Source organism: Amphibalanus amphitrite, unplaced genomic scaffold (assembly GCF_019059575.1).
Source record: "Amphibalanus amphitrite isolate SeventyFive unplaced genomic scaffold, NRLGWU_Aamphi_draft 000864F_arrow, whole genome shotgun sequence".
NCBI lineage: Eukaryota > Metazoa > Arthropoda > Thecostraca > Balanomorpha > Balanidae > Amphibalanus > Amphibalanus amphitrite.
The window spans coordinates 252,204-273,333 of NW_024882358.1; the positions used below are offsets into that span (position 1 = coordinate 252,204).

The 21,130-nt window shown below is 56.5% G+C and overlaps 1 protein-coding gene across 1 annotated transcript; it reads left to right on the top strand.

The window, feature by feature from the left end:
- The first annotated feature begins 578 nt into the window (after positions 1–578).
- Positions 579–3,333, top strand: LOC122367338 (vegetative cell wall protein gp1-like). Its single transcript, XM_043340378.1, has 3 exons — positions 579–800; positions 908–1,436; positions 3,326–3,333. The coding sequence occupies exons 1-3, from the start codon at positions 579–581 to the stop codon at positions 3,331–3,333; spliced, it is 759 nt and encodes a 252-aa protein (XP_043196313.1).
- The last annotated feature ends 17,797 nt before the right edge of the window (positions 3,334–21,130 follow it).

The window sequence follows — 21,130 nt, forward strand, 5'->3', positions numbered from 1 at the left end:
GACGCGGTGAGGACCTTCATTGTCCCCCGTCTAACCCACTGCCTGCGGCTGGGGGTGATCCCCAAGGGGGCCCTGGCGGCCTTTGACCGGTCGCTCAGGTGACGAGTGAAGGGTATTTTGAACCTGCCGGTTTACGCCACCAACCGGTACCTGTACAGCCCGACCGGTGCCGGTGGGGTCGGCCTCAATAATGTCGGCGCGGCGGCGCCGTCTCGATTTGTGTGTGTATATACATTATACAAGCGCTCGGTCGAAACACTAAATCAAAATTATTTCAAGATGGGTGTTTTTTTGTGCTTACAGTTAACAAGGTGAAGATAAACTGGAACTGCAAAGACACCCTGGCCACTAAAACATGCTCTATTACGCTAATCTCTGTTCTTATCAGCTTAATTGGCGAGAGCGATCTACATTCTCTATCCTTCTAGTACCTGCCCCGGCGACTCTGGCCTGTACCCGGAGACTTCCCCCTCCACATTGTACAGCGACAGAAGAGGCGGATGTCGGGGTAAGGGCTAGGTTTTCAACTAAATGCTACTCTCCAAATCCTCCAATTGCCCTGGTGAGCGCCATCGGAGATGGCCTCGGCGGCCTCCGGGGCTGCTTCCCGCCCGGCCGACCCGGCAGCTCTTCAGCAGCCGTGGCTCGAGGGCCAGCTGCTCGTGCTGCCCAGCCCGCTGCCGCTGCACGTGCACTGCCCGTTGGCGGGGTGCCCTCGGTCCTACGCCAACCAGGTGCAGACCGCCGTCCGGCACAGCCTGCTACGGCACCTGCGGACCGACTTCCACCCTGGAACGTCGGTGACCGGGTCGGAGTGGCGTTGCGCGGCCTGTGGAGCCAGACTTGCCCGTAAGGTCATGGCCCTCTGAACCGCCCGGTCCCGGACGCGGCGTCGGCGTTCCGGCAGGAGTGCCACTGGTGCCGGAAGTGGTTCACGACCCGCCGAGGCCTCCTCAACCACCGCGCCCGCTGCCCGCGCCGGCCGCCGCCCGCCCCGCCGCAGCCCACCGACTGGGCCGCTGCGCTGGCGCGGCTCCGTGCCGAGACGGCCCCCGCCGCCGGCGCCCCTGCAAGACCGGCGACACCGACGAGCCCGGAGATGGACCTCTCGCTGAGCCCTCCGCCGCCGCCACCTGGCCAGGGCCGTCCGTCGCCGTCACCGGAGCCGACACCGCCGCCGGCACCCGAGGAGGATCGGCTCTCGCCGCCGCCGTCGCCTGGGCCGCTGACCGAGCGGTGGTGGTCGCCGACCCAGCCGTCACCGGAGGAGCCGACGTCGCCGCCGCTGGTGTTCCCGGCGCCCTCATCGGACTCGGAGACTCCATCGCCGCCGTCACTACTGGAGCGGCCTGACGCCGAGCGACGGCCCGCCGCCGACGGTGGTGAGCTGCGGCCCCCATCGTCCGCCTCTCCGGACCCGCGCCCTCGCTCCGGCGGTAACTGCTTTTGTTGTTGTTGTTGTTTATTGGGGCTTTAGGGCGCGTCGACTGCAAAGGTCATTTTGCGCCCATAACGTCGCGCTAGTAAAACAAGTGTTTCAAAAGAAGAAACTTTCTAGATATCAAGACTAGAAAGTAGAAGACTTTATAAAAAAAAGACAGGGTAAAATAAAACAACGCAAAAGCGTCGTAATAGACAACTGACTAGACAAAGAGACTAGAGAGGATTTGGGTCAGGTCGAGTAAATCGCTTGGAATTTGACTGCACGGATAAAGGAAAAGATGTTGCCAGATAAAACCCAGGGTGACTCGTCACCCAGCAGGTGGCGGACAGTGGTACCCGGAGCGATGCGGCCGAGGTAGCGCGTCCGGTCTGGTTCTAAAAGTGGACAAGATAAGAGCACGTGAGCGACGGTAAGAGGCGCGGAACAACCGTTGCAAATGGCCTGCTCGTCTCCGCGGAGGAGGTGGCCATGCGTGGCATATGTATGGCCGATTCGGAGCCTGCACAAGATCACCTCGTTGGACCGGTTGTCTTGCAAGCAAGACCTCCATGGCTCCAAAGTCGGCTTCACCTCACGGAGCTTTCCGCCTCCACGTAGGCTCCACTCTGCCTGCCACTCAGAGAGAATGAAAGATCGCACAGCCGAATAAAGGTCACGCGCCGGCAATGGCAGACGTCGAGTGCAGGAGGCTGCGGTCGCGCGCCTCGCGGCCGCATCTGCCAGCTCGTTGCCGTGTATGCCGACGTGGCTGGGAATCCAGCAGAACTGAACAAATTTTCCCGATTGTTCCACTGACTGAAGTCGAGCTAAAATGTCTTGAACGATCGGGTCAACTGGATTAAAACTCCGTAACGCCAAAAGGCTACTTAGGGAGTCCGATAAAATCAAGTAAGAAAGGCCGTCCGACACCTCGATAAAACACAGAGCCTTCTCGATGGCGACTAGCTCAGATGAAAACACCGAGGCAAAAGAAGGTAGAGAGAATGAGCGGGTATCGCGACCTGCGATAAAAGCACATCCCACTCCCTCAGGTGTTTTTGATCCGTCTGTAAAAACGGTGTTAAAACCATCGTACGAGACGATGTGTTGCAAGGCCCTGACTCGCGCCTCACAAGGCAGCAAGTCATCCTTCTTAACTTCGGAGAGTGAGAGATCTACTTGAGGTTTTGCGTGTTTCCAAGGCGGAGAGGACGTACCCCAGCTACGTCGTACGACACGTAAACCTATGTTGGCTGCGGAGAAGAGACCTCTCATGCGCGCTCCAAAGCAGAGCGATTGTCGCGCTCTGTCAAGTCGAGTGTAGTAGGTGGAGAAGACGTACGGATACGTCGGATGCGTCGGGAACTGACGCAGTTTCAGCGCATAGCGCATCCCAAGCATCTGGCGGCGTAGGGATAGAGGCGGCTCGTGCGCCTCAGCAAGAAGGCTGCTGCTGGGCGAGGTGCGGAAGGCTCCGGTGGCGACACGGATTGCAGCATGATGGACTGCGTCGAGGACCTTTTTGCTGGATTGGCTCGCTGAATCGTAGACAAAAGAAGCGTAATCCAGCTTCGACCGAACTATCGATCGGTACAGGAGAAGAAGGGTCCTGCGGTCCGCACCATAAGATGTGCGAGCAACACATTTTAAAACGTTCAGGGATTTAAAACACCGTTCCCGAAGCGTTCTAAAATGTTCCTTATACGTCAAGCGACTGTCAAAATAAATCCCAAGAAACTTCGCCACCGGCCGAGTGGGAATCACCTGTCCGTAGAGCTTGATTCCCAAAGCTAGGTCGTCACACCGTCGGCGGCAAAAGTGCATTGCCACGGTCTTCGCTGTGGAAAAACGAAGACCATTCTTACCGCTCCACCTCTCCAAACGTGTTACGGCGAGCTGCAGCTGTCTAGCCGCGTGTCGAGCGCTTGAAGCAGCAAACCAGATGGCAAAATCGTCGACAAAAAGCGATCTCCCGATGGAAACCGGGAGGTCGTCGACGATGTCATTGATTGCCACCGCGAACAACGCCACACTGAGCACCCCACCCTGGGGAACTCCGTTCTCCTGGGTAAAACTGCTCGAGAAATCACTGCCAACTCGGACTTTAAACCGACGACCCGATAAAAAATTCTTGATAAAGAGGCCCATCCGGCCGCGTATGCCGTACTTATATACTTTGGAAAGTATGCTGTGTCGTAAGACTGTATCATAGGCCGCCTCAATATCAAAGAACAGTGCTCCAAGGTGCTTCTTTTCAGTAAAACAGGTGCGTATCTCGGTGTCAAGGGCTAAAATGTGGTCAACAGGGCTGCGGTGCTTTCTAAAACCGCACTGGGCGTTTGTAAAAACACCGTGATGTTCCAGAAACCAGCTAAAACGCACATTGACCATCTTCTCCATCAGCTTTGAAAGCGATGATGTGAGAGAGATGGGCCGATAATGGAGAGGGTCATGTCCCGACTTGCCAGCCTTCAAGATAGGAATGATAATGGCTTCCCGCCAGGTCTCAGGGAAGGTGCCAGTCTCCCAAAGCGAATTGAAGGTTGCTAGCAGCGCCTCGAGGGCAACTGTGGGGAGATGACGGAGCATGTCGTTGTGGACAGCATCCGGACCTTCTGAGACGCTGCGCAACGAGCTGATGGCAGACGTGAGCTCAGCCATAGAGAAAGGCTCGTTGTACACCAAATTTTCAGCTGTGCTGAAGTCCACGGCGGCTGGTGCAGGTCGTGAGGACGGCTCTCCTCGGCAGCGCTGATAGAGTGCACGGCCTATCGTCTCTGCGACGTCTGAAGGGTGAGATATGTCCGTGTTGTTCACTCTTAAAACCGGAAGCGGAACAGAGCTGAACCGGCCTTCAATGCGCTTCATGCGTGCCCATATTTGGGTCGTAGGAGTAAAACGGTTTAAGGAACTTACGTAAGTGCGCCATGAAACAGCCTTTGCCTCCTTTAAAACGCGTCGGGCAAAAGCCCGCGCTCTCTTAAAAGCGATGAGGTTCTCAGTAGTACTACTCCGGTCAAACTTTCTAAAAGCGCGCTTCCTGGCACGAATCGCATCTCCGCATTCCTTGGTCCACCACGGGACCGGAGGACGACGAGGCTGACTCGACGTCTTGGGTATGCACCCGTTTGCGGAGTCAATAAGTAAACATGTAAAATCCTCTGTAGACATCACAGAGGGGTCGGCTCTGGATAAAACAGAAGCCTCTACAGCGGCCTGGAATTCGCCCCAGTCGGCTTTCCGAACATTCCACCTAGGTGGACGGTTGCCTGACACTGGGGACTCCTGGTGCTCCAGCCACACTGGGAAGTGGTCGCTCCCGAGTGGGTCGTCATGGACGGACCAGGTAAAAAGCTGAGCTAGCCGCGGACTGACTAAGCTCAGGTCCAGAGCCGATGTTTGACCGGAGGGTGTTGTAAAATGGGTGCGCTGTCCTGTATTTAAAATACACAGCGCCTCATCGCGGATAAAAGATTCTAAAAGTCGACCACGAGTGCCAGTCGTGTCGCATCCCCACGCCAGGCTATGGGCATTAACATCGCCGACTACCAGGACCGGAGGTGGAAGCTCATCGACAAGTCGATGCAGCTCAACCACCGGGAGCGCTATACCTGGTGGAAGGTATAAAGAACAAACTGTCAGCTCCCGGTGGTTGAAATCAACTCTAGCGGCTACCGCCTGCAGAGGAGTCTGCAGCGGAACCTGACGTGTGGGCACACTGTGGTGCACTGCCAAAAGTACACCTCCATGGGCAATGGTCGGGGTGTCTAAGTCTCTTCTAAAAACAGAGTAACCCTTGATGGCAAAGGTAACGTTTGGCGCTAGCTTGGTCTCCTGGAGACCTAAAACAAGGGGTGTGCGCCAACGGATAAGAGACTGTAGGTCCTGGTAGTTGGCCCGGAGGCCTCTACAGTTCCACTGTAGAATAAAAGGCGTGGTTAAAAAGGCGCAAAAAGGGCGCGTATAACATGAGGCAAAGGCGCACACAGATACCTGACTGACCACAAAAAAGGTAAAAAGCACCGAGAGAAATGCACCTGGTAAAAAAGCGCAATAGCGCGAAAAAGATAAAAGGATAAAAGAGGAAATGACTAGACTGAAGGACTAGACTAGGTCCTCTAACTCCGAGGAGGCGCTCCCCCCGTAGCGGATACGGGGGTGCCCTGAGCCCTCTCGGTGAAGCCTCCCTTCAGCAGAGGCAGATCGGGCATGGCTCGGGCCCGGCTGGGGCCTTTTCGACCGGGGGGCGTCGCCCTCCGAAGGTGACCAGCTCGGGGGCGTCTGCCGCTTGGCGAGGCGCCCTGGAGCCGCGGAGGGCTGTTGCCGCCCCGACGGGGATGTCGAGGCGGCGGCCTGTGTCCTCGACACAGGCGTCTCTGGCAGCGGCGGTGGTGGCCGCCGCTGCGGAGGTGGAGGAGGCGGCGGGGGACCCATGATGGGCCGAGTCCCCGCCTGAGGTGTCTCCGGGGTGTCAGCGGCAACAGCCGCATTGGCACTCCCGGCGGTAACTGCGTCGGTGGAGCATCGGCGACGACGCCAGCCCGGGCCCGCCGCTCGCCTAACCTGACATCGTCGTGGTTCTGGCCGCGCGGCTCCGGCGTCGGCGCGAGGAGGGAGCCGTCGGCCAACAGCTCGGACTCATCGCCCGACTCGCCGTCCCCAGCGCCCACGCTGTACCTGCCGCCTAGCTCAAGCTCGTCGGACTCGACATCAACTGCTGGCAGCGAGCCGGCCGTGTCTCCGGGCCGGGCGGCGCGCCGCCGCCGCTACCGAGCCAGGCGCCGAGCAGAGCGCCGCCGCTCGGGCCACGTGGTGCCTGAGGCCGCTCCGCCACTCGCGGACGCCGGCCCCGCGCGGGCGGCTCCGCCCGCGCTGCTCCCTGGGACAGCGCCGCCGCCGCGAAACCCGCCAGTGACGCGCCGGCCGCCGCCGCCGCCACCGGAACGGGACTCGCCACCCTCCCGCCGGCCGCCGGGGAGAGCGCCGCCAGACGCGCGGCGGTCGCCGCCGGAGCGGGACCTGCCGGCGCGGCGCCCGCCGCCTCCATCAACCGGACAGACCGCAGCCGCGCCCGCCCCGCGACAGCGCGGCGGACGGCGCGGGCGGGGAGGACGAGGTGGCGGCCAGCGATGTGTGGAAGTGCGAAACGACGCGAGTGTCACGGTAAGCGACCGCCGCGACCCGCCCCAGGAGGTGACGCCCCCACCCCAGCCCACCCCGGGACCCGATGCTCCCCCGCCCACCCCGGGACCCGACGCTCCCCAGCCCACCCCGCGACCCGACGCTCCCCCGCCCACCCCGGGACCCGACGGTCCCCCGCCCACACCGCCGGCCGGCGCTCCCCCGGCCGAGGCGGCGGCCCCGGCCTTGCGCTCCCGTGCTGGCCGTGGCCGTGGTCGCGGCCGGGGAGGCGCCGCGTCTGCCCGAGCCCAACCCCAGGCCCAGGAGCCCGAGCTTACCGAGCTCCAGAGGCTCTACCTCCCTCGTTTGGAGCAGTTACTAGCTGCCGACGCCGAGTGGGCGGCTTGCGAGGAGGTGCTGACCGCGATGGTGGCCGAGGCGAGCCGGCGGAACGAAGCCTACCACGCTAAGCGCGCGGAGGAGACGGACCGCCGCCGTCGCCAGCCGCCGCCTGACCGGCAGCGCCTCCGCCGCGACCCGCCCCGACGGCCCGACCCGGCCGGCCGCCCGGCCGCTGCGCCGGCCCCACCCCCCGGATCCAACCCCGTCCCTGCTCCCCCGGCGGAGGGCGCCGCCGGCCGACCGCCGCCGCCAGTACCGCCCATCGCAGTACGACCCAGCCGGCCGCCCGGCCGCTGCGCCGGCCCCACCCCCCGGACCCAACCCCGTCCCGGCTCCCCCGGCGGAGGGCGACGCGCCGCCGCCGCCGCCCGTATCCGAACGACCAGCAAGCTCTCGGACAGCCGTGCACTTAAGCCTTCTCTCCTAGTCTTATAGGAAGCAGCTCTTAACTGTTCAACATGAAGTACGAGCTGCACATTGACCTGTGGGATTGGGACAAACAGAGGTAGCACTTGTTGCGCATGACACTAAAAGAAAAAAAAGAAAGGTGTGACACCAAAGTGAAGGCAACCGTAAGCAACACAGAAGTCAAAGAAGGCGGATCAGCCGGTAAACCCCATTTTATGTATGATGACAGCTTTACCCCGGTTTGTTGATTGGCGGTTCGTGCACCGTGCCCGTCTCTCCCTGGTCACGCTTAACGCCTACTTCCGCAGGCCAGGGGCAGACCGCCGGTATCGCCGCCGCGGGTACGGGCAGGAGACGCTACCGCACGTCGTAAACCACTGTCTTACCGCCCACGCAGAAGCCTACCAGCTGCGGCACGATGCCATCCTGGCCCGGCTCGAGCGCGCCACGCCCGTCTTCCCCGGGGACGAGGTCCGGGTCAACCGTCGTGTCCCCGGCCTGGACTCCTCCCTCCGACCTTACCTAGTGGTGGCCCGGGGGGACCACGTGTCCCTCGTTCACGTCACTGTGGCTTTTGAGAACCGCCCCGAGGCCCTCCGCGCTGCTACTGGACAGAAAGAGCGTACGCGTATTATAGTACGCGGGAAGTACGCGGGAATTATAAAGTGATGTGGCATCGGTTATTAATATTCCAACATGTTAAGTTATGTGTCTTGTGAGCCTGTGTGTACCCAACATATGAACCCAAGCGGTTTTCTATTAACATCATTTAGGTCCCTTTGCATAGCTGCTCTCCACGCATTGGGCCATGTTGCATCGGCCCGCTGCCCCACGTTGACAGGGACGGGGCCTACCGGTATCTGGGGCGGCCTGCGGGCCACACCCGGCTGACCCAGCCGCCCCTACAGGTGGTGGCCGAGGCGCGCCGGGACGCCGCCCGCCTGCTGGGGTCGCCCCTGGCCCCGTGGCAAAAGCTTGACGCCGTAAGGACATTCATCGCCCCCCGGCTCATCCATTCCCTGCGGCTGGGGGTGATCCCCAAGGGGGCCCTAGCCGCATTTGACCGTTCCCTCAGGTGGCGAGTGAAGGGCATTCTTAACCTCCCAATAAACGCCACGAATGGTTATTTGTACAGCCCCACAGGTGCGGGTGGCGTAGGACTAACCCATTTCGCCCAGGAGGCGGACATTCTTCTGGCGGCGGCCACCCAGCGTCTCCTCCATTCGCAGAACCCGGCGGTGGCCGAGCTGGCGGCAGCCGAGCTGACCGGTGCCGCCCGGCGCCGTGTCCGCCGTGACCCGACTCCGGCCGACCTGGCCGAATACCTGAACGGTGCCCTTATGCGGGACGACGGCGGCGGCGTGTCCTGCCGCTCGACCCGCACCCGTGTCGCCACCACCGCCCTCGCCCGCCGCGCCGCCGTCCGCTGGCGCGCCGCTGACCCCCCTGTCCTGCAGGTGGGGGAGGCGGACGTGGAGCCGCGGCGCGAGCCGCGCGTACTGCGCGAGGCCGTGCGGCGGACAGAACTCGCTGACCTGGCCCGCCTTCCACAGCAGGGCAAGGTCCTCTCCTGTGTGGCGGACCAGCCGGTGAGCTCCAATTATATGTATAATGGGAGCTTCACCCGGTTTGCCGACTGGCGGTTTGTCCATCGTGCCCGCCTCTCGCTCGTGCCCCTGGACGCCTACTCCCGCCGAGCGGGAGCCGACCGCCAGTGCCGGAGGTGTGGGTACGCCCAGGAAACCCTCCCGCAAGTAACAAACCATTGCCTGCAGGCACTAGCGGAGGAGTACCACCTGTGGCATGATACCATCCTAGCCTGGCTGGAGCCCGCCACGCCCGTATTTGCAAGCGACGGCGTGCGGCTGAACCAGCGCGTCCCTGACATCGACTCCACCCTCCGGCCTGACCTTGTGGTGACCCGAGGTGACAGCGTACCTACCCCTTGTCGATGTGGCCGTGGCATTCGAGAATCGCCCACAGGCTCTCCACGTTTCTACCGCCGACAAGCGGCTAGGTAGTGTCATTGCAGTGATGTTTCTGCCGCCTGCTATTGGTATTTTATCGTATTATGTTATGTGAGCCTGTGTGCATACAACACATGAACCCAAACGGTCATTTGTTTTCTATCGTAGCATCATCAAGGTCCCTTTGCATAGCTCCTCTTTACACATTGAACCATGGGCGGCTACTCGCTGCCCCAGATTGACCGGGACGAGGCCAAACGGTACCTGGGCCGTTTAGGCGCGTGCTCCCGCTGGGCTGACCCCAGGGCCGTATGAATGTTGTGCTTGGTGTTAATTGTTATGTTCATAGTGGTTCTTGCATCGTCCCTGACTACCAAGACGGAGCTCCGCTCTTTCGTGACCCGTCTAGTGACCGCCACCCGACGCCGACCGCCCACACCTGGGACTGCCCGTCGGTTGGCCACAGTATCATAACTTTACAAAATAACTCGTGATGCAAAACATTTCTGACAGTGACAAGACAAACCCACACACACACACACACGTACCCTTGGGATGGTCAGGAGGCGTTCAGCCGCCTGTCCTCCCTGCGGCAGTTACAGTTCCACTTCGTCCATCCTGACCAACTGACTACGGAGTTCCTTGTGGAGGTAAAAGAAGATACAGCCATCCCGCTGTTGTCCGTCGCCCAGGACGTTCACCTCGTCCACACAGCTGACTTGCTGGTCGTCGTGATGGAACCACATGTCCCGCCCCCACACTGTGCACGTCAGACACGCAGGGACACGAGTGCGTAGCGCCACCGTAGTGGCTGACGACGCCAACAAGCCGGTAGGTAAAGTCGCCGGTCAGGTGGACGGGGCATGTGCAACATGTAACAGTCGATTTTGAGAATCGCCTCGAGGCCCTCAGAGCTGCTGCTGCCGACAAGCAGCCCAGATACATTCTTCCTTCAGTGATGTTTGCGTCACCTGTTATTCATATTCAAACAAGTGTGTTATGTGTCAGGTGAACCAGTGTAGTCCTAGCATATGAGCCCAAGCGGTCATTTGTTTTCTGGCAACGTTATCAAGGTATTTTCACACACATTCTCGCCACGCATGCAACAATGTCCGGTGCTCAACTACAGTGGTGGGAACCCGGCCGGTGGTGGTGACCCCGCCGGCGCCCCTGGCCCTGACCCCATCCAGCAGGGCCCGGAGCCGACCGAGCTACAGCAGGAGTTCCTCCCGGTACTGACCGCCCTGCAGGAGACCCGCGCCCCGTGGGAGGATGTGGAGCGCCAGCTGACCCGGCTGTGCGCCGAGGTGGCTCGGCGTAACGCTGATTATCACGAGCGGCGCCGGCGCCCCGCCCCCTGGCGCCCCCGAACGAGCGGCCGCCCGCTGACCGTCCCCCCGCCGCCCCTCCCGCCGGCGAGCCCCGCCCCCGCCAGCGGAGCAGGAGCCGGAGCCGGCCGAGGACCACCGGCGGCCCTGGCAGCCGCCGGCCTACGCGGCCGAGGAGGCCAGCCGGCTTCAGAAACTGTACCGTTCCAACAGGGAGAAGGCGGTGCGGCAGGTGCTGCGGGAGGAGACGCCGCCGTGTCCCGTGCCCGGGGAGCAGCTGGCGGCCCACTTCGCCCCTCCTCCCTGCCCGCCTGTGGAGTGGGACCGGCGGCCGCAGGAGGTCCCTGACCTGACCCCCGCCGCCCCCTCCCCGGCCCTGACCGCCCCGTTCCGAGCCGACGAGGTGTGGGACCGTCTCCGGCGGGCGGCCAACACCGCCCCCGGCCCTGACGGGCTGCGCTACGCCGCCTGGCGCGCCCTCGACCCCGGCGCCCTGCTGCTAACCCGGGCGTTCGAGTTGTGCCGGCTGGCCCGTCGCGTCCCGCCCACCTGGCTGGAGTCGGAGACGGCCCTCCTCCACAAGGGGGGTGACCCGACCCGGCCCGACAGCTGGCGGCCCATCGCCCTCGGCGCCACGGTGGCGAAGCTGTGCGCCGGTGTCTGGGCTGACCGACTGTCTGGGTGGGTGGAGGGAAATGACCTCCTCTCCCCGCACATAAAGGTTTTCGGCCATACGACGGCGTCCTGGAGCACAATTTTGTGTTCCAGAGCGCCATCAACGGCGCCCGCGAGAGCCGGACAGAGGCCCATGTCGCGTTCATTGATCAAACGAATGCTTTCGGCTCGGTCCCCCACAGCCTCCTTTGGCAGGTCCTGGGGCGGGTCGGCGTGCCGGAGGACGTCGTGACGGTGGTCCAGGGCCTGTACCAGGGCAGCGCCACCCGGTACCGGGCCGGGGACGGCCTGACCGCGCCGATGAACACATGCTGCACTGATATTACTGAGATTGTGACGATGCTAACAATATTGTGTTTTTCTCCTTCTAATAGTTGTGATGTTCATACAAAAAATGGACACCTACCAAACCCCAGAACGAGAATGTGAACGTGGTCATAAGGAAATCACATTCCCGACCATAGCCATTGAGAAAACTTCTCGTTACGACAAAGAAAAAGTACATTTAAGTAGCCATATCATAAAAAGTCCTTCCATATTGTCTTGCATAGCACGCAAATACGTATGCATGTAAGAACACAGCCACCAACTAATACATTTATCACCCTAAGGGTGACGGTAACCTGTGGAAGTTCTCCGGTAACAGTGTAACGGTGCTGCAATCACTGGACCGACAACACACAGCCAAGAGTGTCAAAAATCTCATCCCAGGGGAAGATTCACTACTTGTTGAACGTGAGCTGGGAGTCCTGTGGCACTAAAAAACAGACGAGCTTGGCTTCCATGTCAATCTCGAAGCATTGGGCGAAAGGCCGGTGACGCACCGAGGTCTGTTGCCGGGTACAGCTGCATGCTATGACCCACTGGGGCTAGTCGCACCGTACGTGCTGCTTGGCAGAATATGACGTCACCGACGGTGACGTCGAAAGAACAGCAATCCGTTCAACTAACTATTGTTTAAGTTCCAACACTACAAAAACTGACACAATGCAGACGAAGCCGGCTGCAAAATAAGGGACTGTAAATACTCAACATGAAACACGAGCTGAAACGTCATACATCAAGCAGACCATCAGATAAACAAAGACCAAGAGAACTGAAATAGAAAGTGACGACGCGTAAAACGCTAAAGCAATGTTCAACAATCGTGTCATAGTGCGATCAAGTGCCCATTCTTGGTAGCCATTTGCTGATCAGGCACACAACACAGTCCAAATGGCGCTGTTTCTGCTGTTCAAAGGTTCTAGGTACAAGAAAGACGAGTTTGCGGTGCTCAGTGTGAAAGAAGTTGTGTCTCATGCTTGCGACTGTTGACATGAAGTTAACGTGCGACTGGAGCTAGAACTGCTCAAAAGCTACAACTATGAAAATACGAACCACCAGCAAGCTCTCAAACAACCAAGCACTTGTATATTTCCTGCTAGTTTTAAAGGAAGCAGCTCTAAGCGGTTCAACATGAAGTACGAGCTGCGCATTGACCTCTGGGAATGGGACTAACATGTGCAGCACTCATTGCAAATGACTGTTAAAGGGACTATCCCACCTTTAACATGGGGTTTGAGTTGAGATAGCCAAGTTTGCGGCGAGGTTCAGAAACCACTATCTATCTAGGTTGCAACCCCCGCGGCCTCTTGGTGTTGAAGAAATTCGTTCCCTTCATTTGAAAATGGGCCTTGTGCAAGGCCCTATCTTCAACATGGAGCGACCGTTAGTGTGACGTCACCTCGTTTAGTCATTCTGATTTAAATGGGTTTGTTCGTTGAAAAATCGCTTAAAACTTGGTCTGAACTTTGTTGTGGTGCCTACAGAGTAAAAAGAATCAGCTTTATGACAGTAATGTGGCCTGGGGAAGGAGGTAATTTTGGGCTGTGACGTCACATATTTGAAAGTTTGTGTTCGGAATATGGGAAGCCTAAGATGTTTAATGAAAAATAAATGCCAGAACCGTGTTCCTGGTCATCCAATCTATAAAGTCGGGCACAATTTAACTGGTTTTAACAACATTTTAGAAGGTGGGATAGTCCCTTTAAAGAGAAACAGACAAGTGTCACATGGAAGTAAACACAACCGGGAGCAGAACAGAAGTTAACGAAGCTGACTGAATCGGCCCACCTACTCCAGCAGGGTAAAGTACTGTCGTCTGCGGCGGACCAGCCGGTCAGCTCACACTACATGTTTAGTGGGAGTTTTAGGCGGTTCGCCGACACCGCCGCCCGACGCCGACCGCCCTCACCCGGGACTGTCCGTCGGTTGGGTACAGTACCATAACTTTACAAAATCACTCGTGATACAAAACATTTCTTACAAGAAAGTTAGTTCCACTTCCTTCACCCTGACCACCTGACTACAGAGCTCCTTGTGGTCAGGTGATCAGGGTACGACGTCCTGATCTCTCGTTTCAGGACGTCGAGATCGACGGTGAGCCGTATAAGATGGTGAGGAATTGGTCCTTCAAAACGGCCCGTCAGCATCGCCACGAGGTGCCCTGTCCACTGCGCCTGTGGAGGCGCCTGTGTATCCTTGTCGACAAGGAGCGCCCACTTCTCGTCGCCTGTGGCGGCGGCGAAGATCCGACTGTGGCCGTGTGAGTAAGCACTTGTTAGTCTCAAAAGTCTAAAGGCCGGGCTCCACTACGCGTTTTTTCCGTGCGTTTTATCCGAGACATCGGTTTTTGCGTGAAATCGTTCCCGAAAAAAAGTTCGCATCATTGCTCAACATTGGGCAAGCTACACTGGGAACGATGTCACGCAAAACACGACAACTTGCAAATTCCGTACCGATTTTAAGGAAATCTCGGTAAAACGCATGACGATGTCACGCAAACTCGGAAATCTCGTACCTATAAAAAGTTCAATTATTTGAACTTTTCATCGTATTTTGCGTGATCTCGGCCGGGAGACATCACTTGCGCGCTGCGGCAAACAATGTGAATGTAATTTTTGTTTGTTTTTGACGTGAAATATGTTTTTAATTCTTGTGTTGAAGCTAGGAAATTTTTGTAGACTTTTTTTTTAGTGTAAAGAGGATGAGTAATGGTAAGAAATGATAAACATAGCAACCCTACATATTTCATTTTGTGCTTAAAGCAGTGTCAATGCAGGGGAAAATAGTTTTAATTCAAATAGAAATTGGCGGAGTGGTGATAGATGGGTGGTCGGTAGAATGATGTGCACAGTGCACACGCGCTTTATGTAAAAGTGGATTATTTCGGCACAAATAGGCACCCAACTTTCATGGTAAGTGATGCAGAAATTTCAGCTCAAAATTGCTTGTGTCGAGTTTCGGCGCATGAGGGTCTCACGGGCGTCCAGCTAATGTATGGATGTTTTCCAGTCTGGTGCATTACCATAGGTAGGCGGAACGTTAAGAATAAAAAATCCCTTGCCCTCTTCAGCCACCAGTGGCTAGCTATGAAACAAGTTATGTATTTAAGCAAGTTTATCATAGGTGCAAGGCTATCAACATGTGCAAGACACTTCAGCATCAAATTCTGCTCAATTTTGTCATTTGTGCCTTTCAAAAAATGAACAGGTACATCAAAGGGAATGTACACGCCGAGCACAGAGGCTCCGGCGTGAGAAAGCCCAGCCTTGTGCCATGCTGCCATCCACTTGCTGAACATGAACTGGGTGCGGGTGAAGATTGATTGGTGGGACCATGCTGCTATGCAACAACCTCTGCTTAGTGGGCACCCGGGCTCAAAGCCACCCACTCAATCCTTCAGACAAATTTTTATAAAAGTTTGGCTTACTTTTTATTAAATGTACCTACTTACTTTTTATTAAATGTACCTTCTCAAAAGAGGCTCAAAATAAACAAAGTGTGATTTTCCGCGTAGTGGAGCCTGGGTTTAATGACAAAAATAATGTCACATGCTTCAGGATGACAAGCAAAAAACGATATCACGCAAAAACCGACAAATTGCAAAACCGATTTCACGCAAAAACCGATGTCTCGGATAAAACGCGCGTAAAAAAAAACGCGTAGTGGAGCCCGGCCTTAAGAGCATTGCATAAACATGACATTTCTTGTTGTTATTGTGCTGAGGCAAAGCATTCCATATAAGAGCTCGTGTCATTTTGTTCCAGCTCTCCGTCAACCAAGGAGGTGGACGCATGGACTCCAGCAACGCTGGAAAGGTGTTCCGGCAAGTATGGAAAGAGGTCATGGGGGACGACGACGTCCCACACCTTACTGCACAAGGGATACGATACGGCACCGTCATCGGCACGTCCAATGCGGATACTGAAAAACGGAAGTAAGTAGCAATCGGATTTACGCACTCTTCGCTGAATGACTTAAGGAATAATTTGATGATTTCATCTAAGAATCAAATATGTTATGTTCAAGTATATAGTGCGTTTACATTGCGAGTAGTGTAACGCATTTGTTCTTGTTACAGGGATGTCGCTGCATCCATGGCACATTCAGCCGACACGGCCCTGGAAGTGTACGATGTTTTTGGCGACGTTGGAGCGTCGGCACGCCTGCAGGGACATGAAACTGTCATTCGGGAGCGCCAACGGCTGTCAGCAGCAGGCAGCTCGGCGACAGCAGTGACCTCTGAGCCGGTAGATTCCTCTGAACCGGAGAGCCCTTCGGCCGTGGCGGGCCCAGCACATTACCGGCACCCGCCAGTACAGGCCTTGCTCCAAAAGGGCGGTGACCCGGCCCGGCCCGACAGCTGACGGCCCATCGCCCTCGGCGCCACGGTCGCCAAGCACACAATCTCTTTTTGATCTCATTTGCTTCAATTATACTCATTTTCGGCTTGTTTACATCTAAATTACCCGTGTTCCGTCAGTAAATTCCGTTTCTCCGCTCCGGCCTCGCCGCGTGGTTTCCCGTGCCCGAGCCGGCGCCCCCGCCTCGCAGGCTTGTGTTGTGTTTGCTGTCGTGTTGTGTGTTAGTGTATTGCTGTGCATTGTTTCGTTGTGTTGTGTATCATGTCTGCGCCACCGTCCCGTGCTCCCACCATGTCCCCTCCCCGGGCGGCGGACACCCAGCCCCGGATCGATGGCGAGCGTCTCGTGTTGCCCTTCCCTCTGCCTGGCCTTTTGCTATGCCCCGTGGAGGGCTGTGGGACCCGTTACGCTAACTGCAGTGCCTCGACCATGCGTCAGAGCCTGAAGCGTCATGTGAAACGGTGTCACACTGAGTTGACCGCTGCCCAGTGGGTGTGCGGAGGGTGCCGCGTGGAGCTGCCGTACCACTTCTCCCGGCACGGCTGCTTTGCGCAGCCGGCCCCCGCGGCCTCACCAACCACGCCCGCCTGTGTCCCTGCTCGCCCGTGAACGTTGACACGCCATCCCTCCCGCCGACCGCTGACACTGACCAACCGGTGGCAGGTGATGACGCGGTGTCCCTGCCCCCTCTCACCCCTCCCGAGGCCCCCGTCCGCGGCTCGACCTCTGACCCCGGCCCCGGCTCGCCCCGCTCGAGCCTGTCGAGCCTGCTGGTCGACCGGCGCGGCTCCGGTGGCGGGCCGGCCGCTGATGACGTCACCAACGGTGACGTCGAAAGAACAGCAATCCGTTCGACTATTGTTTAAGTCCCTACACTACAAAAAAAAACACTGACACAATGCAGACGAAGCCGGCTGCAAAATAAGGGACTGTAAATACTCAACATGAAACATGAGCTGAAACGTCATACATCAAGCAGATCATCAGATACACAAAGATCAAGAGAACTGAAATAGAAAGTGACGACGCGTAAAACGCTAAAGCAATGTTCAACAATCGTGTCATAATGCGATCAAGTGCCCATTCTTGGTAGCCATTTGCTGATCAGGCACACAACACAGTCCAAATGGCGCTGTTTCTGTTGTTCAAAGGTTCTAGGTACACAAGAAAGACGAGTTTGCGGTGTTCAAGTGTGAAAGAAGTTGTATCTCATGCTTGCGACTGTTGTTGACATGAAGTTGACGTGCGACTGGAGCTAGAACTGCTCAAACGCCATTACTATGAAAATACGAACCACCAGCAAGCTCTCAAACAACCGAGCACATGTGTGACAACGTCTTACTGCAACGTCGGGCGCTGCACCGGGGAGGTGCAGTATTATGCCATCCACCGACACTTCGAGGACTGTCACAAGGACGTAAGTAACTACTACGCTTTTTTCATGTTTCACCATATACAGAAATAATGCGCCATGTCAAATATAATTTTCAAGACGGCTACTTTAGCTTAGTCGCTGTTCTGTTTCCAAAGAAATGCACTCCAGAAGGATTGCTGCCCTCTTCAAGAATATGTTTCGTAATGCATGCACCAATGCATTCTTGTATTCGTCTTTTTGAAGATGGATTTGAAAGCAGCAATAAGAGTACTATTTCTTTCACAGATCCAGGACGTCGCGGGCGCTATCCGGGCCCTGAGGCGGGCGCAGCAGCCCCGGCGGGCTCCCAGGCGGCCAGCTTACCAGGTGCCATCGTCGAAGTGAAATGCCCGACCACTAGTGCGACAAAGAGGGCATTCATCAGCGACGATGGGGTTGCAGGCACCAAAGTGTATGCTCAGCTACAACTGACGATGCGGATGGCGGGCACGGCGTGCAGTTACCTGTGCGTGACTGCGCCTGATTTCCAGGCAACCAGTGCGGTGGAGATCATGCGTGTGCCTGCTGATGACAGCTACTGTGACCGCCTGATGGCAGGATGCGTGGCGTTCTAGGTAGGGGAGACCCGGGAGGTATGGGCCCCCTGGAGGTACGGGCCATCGCAGTTTTGAAGAAGTGTTGCGTATTTTTACACATTTGACCGCGTAAACTGGTAGCAGTCATTCCGTTATACAACCCACGGTGATTTGCAAAATCTTCCTCAGTCTTCTTTGGCAATGAGTGATGATAAAGTGTTTTTGCCCTCTTCGAGTAAAATACGGTTCATACAGAAAATTCGTGATAAATTTGAACCCGGCTCGTTTTATGATGTCAGACCATCGCTAACATTAAGTTAAAAGCATGCAAATTAAGAATGGGTGGACAATTTGAAGCTTTTTTGCAAGATTATGCAAGCTGAGATGATACGCACATTCTGGCGTCCTAACCGGGAGGTTCGGGCCACCCAACCCAGTTGATCCTAAATCAATAAAATGATGCGTTCAATGAATGTCCTCTTCAGTAAGTTTCATTTTTGTCGCGCAAGGTGTAAAATTTAACTACAAACTTCATTCGAACAGAAAAATATTATTTATCTTATTTCGTGGAGCATGATTGAATTTACCAAAATACATGTGTGCCCAAGTGACCTCCATGAAGTAAGCTGTTGGCCGCTTTTGCGGTTCCTGGGCTACAAGAGAGATCAAGGTAGATACCAGCTACGAGCATTGTTCCCATTGTCGAGAAAAGAATATGAAACATGGCACCGGCCCATACCTCCCGAGCCATGGCCCATACCTCCCGGTGTATTTTGAAGGATCGGAAAAGCGCATGATTCATTGAAAGTTATCTCGAGACAAAATAGTTGGTCCCAGATTCCTAATATCAGGCACACTTTGCAGGCGAAAGGCAATTTCACGTACACAGAGTGAAAAATCGGGTCTAGCCACTGCCCACTGGAAGAAAATTGCCTTTTCACAAAACCGGCCCATACCTCCCGGGTCTCCCCTACATGCTGTCTTCCCAAAGCTCTACAGTCGGTACCTGGCACAGATGGCGGCTTAGGCTGCCGTTTGTAAGATGTATGTGCATGAACGTGACATGATTATTTTGTATGCATTGGTAATTTCAGCTGCTGTCCGTGATCTGCGCTTATGTATTTGCCTGCCAATTTAATGTTCCTTGGGCGATGCTCGGCAATTTCAGTCTTGATGGTCTATTTGTACTATGCTACTATCAGCTGTTGCCCGTGATTTGCGCATACATGTTTGTCTGCCAGATTAATGTTCCTTAAGAATGCAGTGCATGTGGCGATAGCAGTAAATTGAGCACACTATGTCATGCAATATTTATCGGTCTGTTTCAGTCCGACACGGTCAAGAAGCTCCTTGAGGGCGACTGTCAGGAGATTGTCCCTACCCTCGCCACCGCGCGAGCTGCCCGCAACGGCCTCATGACAGTGATGCTTGTCAACGGAGCTGGACGGCCATCACATGTCACCGGTGTCATGGCCAAGGACGTGGCGACTGCTCGGGTGAGCATGTCCAATAACTGTTAACTTGGACAATTGATGAGATGAGATGCATTAAAGTTATTCATAAGTAATTGATATGTATCAACAGCTTAGATCTCTCGTTTCAGGACGTCGAGCTCGACGGTGAGCCGTATAAGATGGTGAGGAATTGGTCCTTCAAAACAGCCCGTCAGCATCGCCACGAGGTGCCCTGTCCACTGCGCCTGTGGAGGCGCCTGTGTATCCATGTCGACAAGGAGCGCCCACTTCTCGTCGCCTGTGGCGGCGAAGGAAGGATCTGACTGTGGCCGTGTGAGTAAGCACTTGTTAGTCTCAAAAGTCTAAGAGCATTGCATAAACACGACATTTCTTGTTGTTATTGTGTTGAGGCAAAGTATTCCATATAAGAGCTCGTGTCATTTTGTTCCAGCTCTCCGTCAACCAAGGAGGTGGACGCATGGACTCCAGCATTACTGGAAAGGTGTTCCGGCAAGTATGGAAAGAGGTCATGGGGGACGACGACGTCCCACACCTCACAGCACAAGGGATACGATACAGCACCGTCATCGGCACGTCGAATGCGGATGCGGATCCATGGCACATTCAGTCGACACTGCCCTGGAATTCTACGATGTCTTTGGCCACGTTGGAGCGTCGGCACGCCTGCAGGGACATGAAACTGTCATTCGGGAGCGCCAACGGCTGTCAGCAGCAGGCAGCTCGGCGACAGCAGTGACCTCTGAGCCGGTAGATTCCTCTGAACCGGAGAGCCCTTCGGCCGTGGCGGGCCCAGCACATTACCGGCACCCGCCAGTACAGGCCTTGCTCCAAAAGGGCGGTGACCCGGCCCGACCCGACAGCTGGCGGCCCATCGCCCTCGGCGCCACGGTCGCCAAGCTCTACGCCGGTGTCTGGGCGGACCGACCGTCTGGGTGGGTGGAGGGGGGCTGACCTCCTCTCCACAGGCCAGAAGGCTTTCCGGCCCTTCGATGGCGTGCTGGAGCACAACTTTATGCTCCAGTGCGCCGTCAACAGCGCACGGGAGGACGGAGCCGAGGCGCACGTGGCCTGGATTGACCTCGCCAATGCGTTCGGCTCGGTCCCCCACAGCCTCCTTTGGCAGGTGCTGGAGCGGGTCGGAGTGCCGGAGGAAGTAGTGGCCGTCCTGCAGGGCCTCTACGAGGGTAGTGCCACCCGCTACCGGGCCGGGGACGGCCTGACGGCGCCAATGAACGCATGTTGCCCTGAATTACAGACATTGTTATGATAATACTTACATTGTGTTATTCCCGATAATCGTCAGGTCGATGTGGTCAAATAAATGGGTATCCAAGAACCCAGAAGAGCAAAAATGCCAAAGGCTTCGTAAGAAAATTAAAGTTCAAACCAAAGCAATTAAGAAAACTCCTGATTAGGAAAAGAGAAGAAAGAGGGCAACTAACTGGCCACATCATTCATAGGTCCTGACATGCTGCGTTGCACAGCATGCAAATATATAACTAGATAAGAACACCAAACAAACTGCAAACACTTTGCAGCATGTAGTTAAAATCAAGTGCATTTGCCCGGAGCTGGTGGCGGCAGGCCGGCGGCAAGTGGTTACTTGGGCTGCCTGTAAATAACACTTAACCCGCGCCCCGTAGGGCTACCGGCGGACCCTACCACCCGTAGGGGGGGGGGGCCGTATCGCCCCCCC